We start from the raw sequence: 10192 nt of genomic DNA on the forward strand, positions 1-10192 counted from the left end.
TCCCAGCACCGTCTTTCCCATAAAAGGCGTTGTTGTTTGATAGTGGCCTACTATGCGATGTGCTGCTATTTCAGGGTTCGTCTTTGCCCCAAGAGAAGACAAATCAGGGTTCGTCTTCATCTTTGCCCTAAGATAAGCTTCCCCCCTAGACTCCAACTGGTGCATGAGTCTAAACTGCCCCCTTACACTCCAACTGGTGCATGAGTCTAAACTGCTCCTACCCTCCGACTGGTATACGAGGTTAAACTGCTCCCTTAAATCCAAACGCCTCGAAAGGCTAAGGATAGAGGAGAAATTTTAGCATTGAGCCTAAGAGAGACTCCTCGACAACTTACCATGCTAAGGGCAAGAGCATGGCTAGTCCAACTCAAACGGCAGTTGGTAAAGACAAATCAAGTCCGTTGATAGCTGAGGGTTTGCTCAAAATCCTAGAAGGCGATCATCAGCTGCGAGTGAAGAGCAGGGATCACTTTACGGGACTTCATATCCAAAGTGTTCCAGACCCCATGCGGCCTGATTCAGGTCTGAAAACTTTGGAGGGGGTTTTGTAGGCAATAAAAATTGCCTTTAAATCCTTATCAGAGAAGTTCAGAACAAAACTGCTAAAACCTCACCCGAAATAGCGAAAAAGGGGAAAACGCAGATATCTCCCAAACCGTAAGGAATTTGGCAAAACGGAGGAAGCGAATCGGCTTGGTTCGGATGGCTCCATCTCGTCGAGATAGGCGATTTTCATATATAATTCGTCCAATTCCGACTTACGGTTTGAAAGTTACGGCCTATTCTTCAATCCATGCTCAGGAGCTCGCCTGCAACTCAAATTCGCCTGCAGTCCCAAATCCGCCTGCAGACCCAAGTCTGCCTGCGCACCTGAGCTCGCCTGCAAACCCAGTTCGCCTGCTAGCTCGCCTGCAGACCCAAGTCCGCCTGCAGTCCCAAACTCACCTGCAGACCCAGTTCGCCTGCAAGCTCGCCTGCAGACCCAAGCTGCAGACTCGCCAGCTCACTGTCAACTGCCCACTTGGAGTATGGGAACAGTTACATCAGTGGTCAAATCCCACAAATCAAGGGAGAGGGCACAATACTCCAGGCCCGTCAGATGGCCGTCCACAGTACGAATGAGCGGACAGGCGCCGAAACAGCCTGCACCCTCATAAATGCGGCTCACCTCAGTTGTCCAGGTGAAGGGACGAGAGCCGCCAACGCTCGGTGGTTGGTCAGATCCACGCAAGCATCTGACAGCCGTTGTCACGCATACGAGGAGGGGCTTTCCCACTCCTATGTAGCGTGATGCAGAGCACAGCTCTTCGAATGACCATTGACGGTACGAATGAACAGCAGGACGTCTCCGAACAACGTGTGGTCACATCCCATAATTCAAGGAGCAGTCAAGCTATCTCCCTCACCTCTATTAGTGGTCAAATCCCATGAATCAAGGGAGAGCCCATGCCATCCCTTGCCTGTTAAAACCCATCTTCAGCAGCATGAAGAAGGGGGATTGGCCGTTGCATATTCTGCTGGCTAATCTCCCAAAGGTTGAACCTGGACCTTTGCCAAAGGCTCCCTCATTTGAGAACCGAAGCTCCGGCTCCGGCATCAACTTCGATCGGATCGTCCAAGGGAAGCAGACTCGGCACGAGCACCGAGCGAGGCATCCTATCGCCACCTAAAGTCCCCACACAAAACAAAGAGGGCCTTCCCTCTGCTTCTGTTGTAAATATTTGATTTGTTAGTTTGTAATAAGCTTTCTTATAAATACAAACGAAACTCCTTCCTTCGGAAGAATCAAATTTTCACCCTACACCTATAAAAGTTAGGGTCGAAATTGGGCTTTCTCCTCAATAAATGAGAGATTCTTTTTGGGATCAAATGGCCAATCCTATAAAAGTTAGGGTCATTTGAATCTTTCCGATTCTTGGAGTGGAGATCCCACCTTGAGTTTCCTTTCCTACCGTAGATAGAATATAAAATTCTTCCTCTTCAGTACCGGGAGATAGTATATAAAATTCTTCCTCTCCTATTTTCCAGTCTGTCTTTGTTCTTAGAAAAGACACAATTTTCAACTTCCAATCCAGACACTTTGTGCATGGGGAATTTTATCTTAACTCCTAAATAGAGATAAGTCTACGCCTAACACGCGTCGCCGGTTTAGTCTTTCACCGATTGAAGAAGACACCAAGGTCTAAACTTGGGGAATTTTATCCCGAAGCCTAAGTAGGGACGAGTCAACACCTAACACGTGTTGCCGGGTAGCCTATTCTCGTAACAAGGGCGAAGCCTATGTATTCGGCATCATAGCACAAAGTCTCAGAGAATTCACTCTCTTAGCACAACGTTACATACGGAACGGATTCAGACAATCCGCATGCTAGCCCGATTCAAACGGTAATCGGTAAAGGCACATCAAACCCGTTGAAGGCTGGGGGTTTGCCAAAAATCCCAAAGTCTATATCTAACACGCATTGCCGGTTTAGTCTTTCGCCGATTAAAAAAGACACCAGGGTCTAAGCCTGGGGAATTTTATCCCGAAGCCTAAGAAGGGATAAGTCGTCGTCTAATACGCGGTGCAGGGTACCTTTTCCCTATAAGAAATGGTTAAGTCTATGTATCCAAAATCATAGCATCAAGTCTAAGAAAAGCAATTTTCTTAGCACAACGTTACATGTGAGACGGGTTTTAATAATTCACATGCTAGCCCGATTCAAACGGTAATCGGTAAAGGCATATCAAACCCGTTGAAGGCTGGGGGTTTGCCAAAAATCCCGTAAATATTATCATCGCTAGGTTCAAAATAAATAAAGAAATATCATAAATGAATCAAATGTAGAGTCTCTATTAATAGATTAAGTCAAAGCATACAATAAAAAGCTCGTTAGCCCGAAGGCAGCTGGCGGCTAAGAACATGAGACTCTAAACTAGAAAGCCTATCTATATAACTCTGCTCAAGTTCTGCCTGCAGGCCAGCTCAGACAGATTCTTCAGAACTGTTCAAGATCTTCACAGCTTTATTCTTCAGCTTCATCAATCTCTCCTGTGTAGAGCCTAGCTTCTCGAGGGCCTGTCCACGAGAACGCTCTAATCCAGCCAGGTCTTCTGCAATAATAGTAACGGACTCCTCGGCGTGCTTCAAGGCCTCCTTCAACCTAACCACTTCCTCATGGCCGGAATCCAAAGAGCTGAGTAACCCGGCTCTATCGGTATCCTTCCTCGCCACAGTAGCCATCAGCTGCGCAACGGAACTCTCATGTGACTGAAGCTCGCGGCCGATGGAAGATCTCAGGTCGCGCCACTGTGCCAGCCTATGCTCCATCTGAGAAGACACGAAGGAAGAAGCCCCATTAGCCTTCAATTCCTTCAACTCTCGGATCTCCGACTCCAGAACAATAAAATCGGCGGTGAAGGAATCGGCCAGCTCTGGGTACCCTTCTTCTCTGATCATTGTCATGTAGCGAGAAAAGGAACGCCTGAACTGATCGAAGCAATATCCTCGATGAAGAAGTTTCTCGATCATGCCGTTAAAAAAGACGGTAAAAAGGCCGAGGTCTGTACGAAAAATGTCTTTGTCGGGATCGGTATCGGCCAAAAGGGCGCGGACACGCTCATATAGAGATGATCGAGATCCTACAAGCAACAGTGTGGAAAGCTAAGAGATTATCGAATACGATAAGAAAATTTAAAGGCAAATTCTGAGCATACCAACGCCAACGGAGGTCCCTTCGGGCTGAGGTCTGACAGGCTCCGAGATAACGGCAGGAGTAGTCGTGGAGGGTATTTCAACCCCTGTAGGCAAATCGGTTATACCTCTCGGCTGTGGCAGGGAGACACCGCTTTTATGCAAACTATCGGTCCCAGAAACTGTAGTGGCATCAGGCACAACGGCTGGTCCTATAGTTACATTTCTTTATTAGTCAAAATGGAACTTTAGACAAATAAGGAGAATCGGGATGATAAGATCATTTGCATACCTGCAAGTCCATCGTCCTCAGGTACACGGGGAATACCAGGAGTCGTAAGAGTATCGGTCCCGGTGGCTGGTCCTATGATTACACCCATCTATTAGTCAAAAAATCAGACAAATGAAAAGGAGCACGACGTCCTAGATCGTATGCATACCTGCAAGTCCGTCACTCCGAGGTAATACTGTAATATTAATCCTTCGTTAGTCAGACAAAAGATCAGGCAAAAGGAAGGGAATCAGATATATACCTGTGAATGAATCACTCTCAAAGGGTGGTCCCACGGTTCCTCTGGTGGCCTGTTCAGCCAGCATGTCGACTAATAATCCAATGTCGGGTCCCGAGAAACTTGGTGCAGAGACACACCCCTGTTCCTCGAAACCTACATCATGAAAGGCCTCATCCTCAATTGGCTTCTCTATTACGACATCTGCAGAATAATTTAAGTGTTGGATATATATATATATAAGAAGATGGGGAAAGAAGGAAAAGCTCAGAGGTACCTGCAGAAGGAACAGAAAATTCTTTTTCCCCAATATCCATGCTTGGGTTCTTCAAGTTACTTGAAAGAAAAGAAAGCGAAGCATCAAAAAAATAATGAATCCTGGATTCCCTAACTCTTCTAAATGCTACTCGAGGAGGGTATCATCGGAATTAGATATACCTGAACATAGAATGGCGGGCTCAACGCTATTAACCTGCTCAGTATCAAGGTTCGTATCGACATCCATGGAATCGTCACGAATGACGTCACACATCTGCTGCATGAAGCTATCCAGATTATCAGAACCAGGGAATACAGGATCCAGTGGAAGTTCGCCCTCTTCATAGTGTCCTGGAACATAAAACATGGTTACGAATCCCAGAAGGTAAACCATCTTAAAGCAATAAAGACAGTAAAATATTACCTTCCTCTCCGTCGGCGATGTCTCCTAAATCCACTCCATAGGGGCGCCGACCAACGTGTGGTTTATGAGCGGTCTTCTTCTTTTTCGGAATACCAGCCCTCATAGAACCAATGGGTCGTTCGTGCACGGACTTGCCACGCGTCTCAACCTGTGTAGGAGCTTTGCCGCTAGGCCTGGATCTTGCATAACGAGAAGCGAGCGACTCATGCTCATCGACTGTCCTACCTGGGGTGATAAGAGTCATTTCGTTAGGATAAGTGAATAAGACCTTTCGTTGATACCAATTAAAATTGAGAAAGAAGGCTAAAGAGCATGACAAACCTGCATTAAGTTCTTCTTTGTCAGTATCTATATCCATATACTCCTCCTCAGAAGTCTCGTCCTCATCATCAGTAGGAAGGAGCTCTTCATTGTCCTCCATCCTGTCTCTGCTCGAGAGAGAAGGTTTGGCAGGCTTCTTCCCCTGTTTCCTAGCAAGCTCAGCCTTACGAGTAGCCATCATAGTGACTTGAACCAAGTGCTCAGACTGCAACTCTGAAAGACTCCTCACACCTATGGACTCATTGGCAGAAAGGAACCACTTGCAACTGAGGAAAGTAATCAACGGCTTACGCCTAGATGAAGGAAGAGCAAAATGGGCTCCAGTGCAGCCCACCATAGTCCATAGCCATGCCCGAACGCCGTCAATAAGCCCTCCCTTAACCTTCAAACCACGGCTCGGATTCCCAACATATAGTTGGTCGTAGCCAAACTGACGAGCAAAACGGCAGGGAAGGTAAGGTTCTATGTGGCAACGATTCTTCACCCGGAGAACGAGATACCCAACACGGATGTTTACCAACCAGCGGAAACAACCAACGTCAAGAGCAGTCCGATTAGTTCTGGGTTTCTCCTCATCAATCAGCACATCACCATAGCGACCTGAAAAGCGAGGAAAACACTTGAAGAACTCCCAGCTCTTACGAACTTGAAGCTCTCGTTGTACATCACTGAATGTTTTCCCGAGCTATCTGCTCCTCTCCAACAGCTGCACGAAAGAAACAGGGACATCAACAGTGCTGGGCGCCGACATCAAGTCAGGACGGTGAAGAACAAGCCACGCCATCACATACGCATAAGGAAGCTCGACCTTCACACAAATAAGCTCGGCCGACGGTTCGGAACCCACCTGCGCAAAACCATTGACCAGATGCCTAAGCCCACAATGGATACCAGCAATCATCGCTGGGAGCAGGGAAAGCTCCCTCCCATAAGCTAGCTGAACTGCAGGGAAGAGCACCTCGAGAGGTAAGGCGTCTGAAAGCTGATACGGAACGACACACTTCTTCAACCAGAGGGCAAGATAGCCTGCTAGCAGAGTCCTGGGCTCAATGGACTTCTGTGCACGACAAAGGAACGAACGAAACTTGGTTCCTGCAGGAAAAGCTCCCTCAGCACTGGCAATGGTGTAAGAGCAAGCCTCAGCCTTCTCCATCAACTCATTTACGGCGGTAGGTGTCAAAACATCTAACTCACGAATGAGCTCGCCGGAATCACCCTCCAAATACTGGAACAAATAGATAGCAAACTGCTTCAAACTGATCTACCTTTTCCTCTTCGCTTGAGTAGAAACCTTAATCAGAGAGGTGTGGTAATGGCAGGCAAGATCCCAAAGAGTATCGTACATATCGGGAGCATCCTTCTTTAGCCACTCCAATTGCTGGTTCGAGGGGAAGTACTCATGGTATGGACAATCCCCCATTGGAAGGCCAGAAACTTGGTGCATCTCATGCAAGGCCAGCCCCAACTCCCCACCACTAGTCAGAAATGTGTTGCTATCGGGGATATATGTCTCCAACAATGCTAAGAAATGGCGGCAGCTGACCGGGAGTCCGTACATAGTGGCTCGTATAGGTGCGTACAACCCACTGCTCTTCAAATCATCCTCCCAACGTCCCAACACGTAGCTGGTCATGCGCGTCCACCATTCCTTGGGTTGTGAGAAAGCCCAACCATAGCATCTAAAATCTGGTGGAGGTAACCTCCTCCCAAGATGAGCCAGACGGTTCTTCACAGTAGGAGCGGCTGCTGATAACTCGCCTGGGGGTGCGGTATTAAGACCCCATAATCCCTGGTCGAAGACCACAAATGTAATGATACCCAATAGAACCAGGAGTCTTATGTTGGGATGTATATCCACACTGAACTCGATCAGCATCATCGGTAAGACGCCAGGGCATCTGTCTCTCTACGGCCTGTCCCTCCAAATGAGTGAAAGAATACTGACGAGGAATGGAAGGAATATACAGGAGAGCTCATTCGTCATGATTCAGCCAATGCTCCTCGGTAAGAATCAACTTAGCAGGATCCTCAATATGATCTCCGAACAGAAAACTGGGCTTCTCTAAAGCCTGAGTAGAAATGGAATCTGCAGTAAAAGGAGCATCCGTGATCAGCTGGCGTAAGCAATGACGCCCTCCATCCCGTATCAAACGATAGGATTCATCGGAACGATCTCTATCAAACTGGGGGAGTGGACCAATAGCCTGCCTGATGGAAACTGAAGAAAAAACCTCCCCACTACAACCAGTAGTAGCATGAGGAGAGAGACTGCCCGTGGGGAACTCGACTGCAACAAAACAAAGGGTAGAGTCAGAAAATCATCCATAAATTAAATCCATCTCATAAAGAGCGAGATAGGATCATTCACGGGGTAATTGGAGAGATGATTTTGAGTGTCCTACACTGGAAGAACGGTATGCATCATCACGTAAATAACGTGGTAACATACACCGACCTACAAGGTGTAAGATGACACAAGATCACCCCAATATACCAGAAGACTTGAATTGGCCAAGCAAAATAAGTCTGAAAACCTCACCCCCCGCGAGGGAGGGTGTCGGCCCTTCCCGAATGACCCGCGAAGGGGCCAAATGAGGGTGTAACAAAACCGCGAATTTCCCGAAACCTCGACCCCCGCGAAGGAGGGTGTCGGTTCTTCCTTAATGACCCGCGAAGGGATCAATCAGGGATACAGAAAATATAGATTCTCACCCCCAAAAAAGGATCCCGCTGGAGAGGATGCTGTGGGAACCTCTCCCTCGCTATGCTGCGAACGAGAACGACTCCTATGAAGTCGATGTCGACGTGGAGACATCGAGAATCTGCAATGGAAATCAGCAGGTCAGGGTGGAGACATCGAGAATCTGCAATGGAAATCAGCAGGTCAGGTATAATCATGAATTTGAGTATCCGAAATTTAAAAGGAAAATTAAGAACTTTAACTAAAATCCTATGAATAAATAGGATTTTATAGTTGAGGTCTGATTAAACCTACAAATTTCGTGCATACAAAACAATGATCATGATAAATTTCGGTGAAATACCCAAAATACCCCTCGTATTCAAGGCTAAAATCTAGTCAAGGATACACTCGAATTGGGTCATGATCATCATATTTGTTCATCTAACACCCCCAATACCCCACAATTTTGGTTGATTTTGCAAATAAACCCTTTTGTAGAATTTAGCCAATTTTGCAAACAGACCCCTCCACAAATGTTAGTTTAGTTTCCGCACACCTTTCTCAAAACTTTGGTCATGAGTTTGTGGTCTAAACTTGCAAAATTTAAGTCCTAAATTTCAGTCCACTTTTGCACAAAAGTCCCCCAATTTCGGCCATATTGCATGTTTTGCATAAAACCCCCAAATTTTGGTCCATGCTCACAACCCATCATCAAGAGCCTATCTTTTTCATAAAATCCAACCCATGAGAACAAAAAGCTATGATCTTGGCATGTAAATTCATGTTATACTCCCATTACAAGCATAAAGTTACAATCTTTTTGAAAAAAAAGAGGAGAGTTTTGAAGGGAAGCTTACCCAATTCCAAGAAGCTTTCTTTGAACTTGAGAGTGAAGGAGGAACCCTAGTTGAGAGGAAAGAAATTTCGGCCAAGGAGAGGATGCAAAAATCCGAATTTTAGGCTTTTAAGGGGGAAGAGTTTCAATGGGTTTAGAGTTCTTGGAAGGTAAAGAGCAATGGTGGAAGGATAAGACAAGGAAGAAGGAACCCTAGTTTGAGAGGGAAAAGGATTCCTCTTTTGAAAATATGGAAAGAGGGGGGAAAACAAAAGAGGAAACAAAACCAAAACAAGAAGGAAAACAAAAGAGGAAACAACAAAAAAAAGGAAAGAAAAGCAAAAAAAGGGGGGGGGGAGTCTCGGCCTTGAACCGAGACACCCTAGGGTGTCTCGGTTTTGGCCGAGACACCCAAGGGTGTCTCGGCCAAGGTTGAGACACCCTAGGGTGGCTCCGCCCAGTTCGAACCCCCGGATCCCATTTCGAAGTCCGATTTCGCCCATTCTCGTCGATTGCTTGAACGTTTCGACAAAATCAATACAAGTTAACACTCGACGTTCGAAACCCTAAGGTCAACGTCGGTCAACGCGTAACCCTAGGTCAACGCCAGTCAACGCGTTGTGACAAAAAAGTCAACACTTGACGTTCGAAACCCTAGGGTCAACGCCAGTCAACGCGTAACCCTAGGTCAACGCCAGTCAACGCGTTGCGACCAAAAGTCAACGTTCGACGTTCGAAACCCTAGGGTCAACGTCAGTCGACGCGTAACCCTAGGTCAACGCCAGTCAACGCGTTGTGACCAAAAAGTCAACACTTGACGTTCGAAACCCTAAGGTCAATGCCGGTCAACGCGTAACCCTAGGTCAACGCCAGCCAACGTTTTGCGACCAAAAGTCAACGTTCGACGTTCGAAACCCTAAGGTCAACGCCAGTCAACGCGTAACCATAGGTCAATGCCAGTCAACGCGTTGTGACCAAAAAGTCAACACTTGACGTTCGAAACCCTAGGGTCAACGCGGTCAACGCGTAACCCTAGGTCAACGCCAGTCAACGCGTTGCGACCAAAAAGTCAACGTTCGACGTTCGAAACCCTAGGGTCAACGTCGGTCAATGCGTAACCCTAGGTCAGCGCCAGTCAACGCGTTGTGACCAAAAAGTCAACATTCGACGTTCGAAACCCTGGGGTCAACGCCGGTTAACGCGTAACCCTAGGTCAACGCCACTCAACGCGTTGCGACAAAAAGTTAACATACGGTAATTTGAAACCCTAAGTCAGCACAATGTGACAGAGGTAGTCAGTTCAAAGTCAACTCAATGACACAAGCCAAACTCAACTCACTGGTGGTAGACTCGAGACTCCGACGACGGCCAAGCGATAAACGCAGCGCCGGAAGGACTTCGGCTATTCGTCAAAACATTGGATAGACCGAAAATCGAAGGAGCCAAGAGTTGAAGCTAGCTACATGTCCTTTACGCCGACTGAAGGCTG

The 10192-nt window shown here is 47.0% G+C and overlaps 1 protein-coding gene across 1 annotated transcript; it reads right to left on the reverse strand.

Moving 5' to 3' along the window:
* Positions 2966 to 5222, reverse strand: LOC109839558. The gene is made up of 8 exons (XM_020408038.1): positions 5186 to 5222; positions 4865 to 5089; positions 4621 to 4791; positions 4460 to 4519; positions 4207 to 4386; positions 3966 to 4037; positions 3697 to 3885; positions 2966 to 3621 (listed from the first exon to the last, which is right to left on the reverse strand). Exons 1-8 carry the CDS (start codon positions 5220 to 5222, stop codon positions 2966 to 2968), a joined length of 1590 nt encoding a protein of 529 aa, XP_020263627.1.

The sequence above is a fragment of the Asparagus officinalis genome, chromosome 1, assembly GCF_001876935.1.
Source record: "Asparagus officinalis chromosome 1, Aspof.V1, whole genome shotgun sequence".
Taxonomy (NCBI): Eukaryota; Viridiplantae; Streptophyta; class Magnoliopsida; order Asparagales; family Asparagaceae; genus Asparagus; species Asparagus officinalis.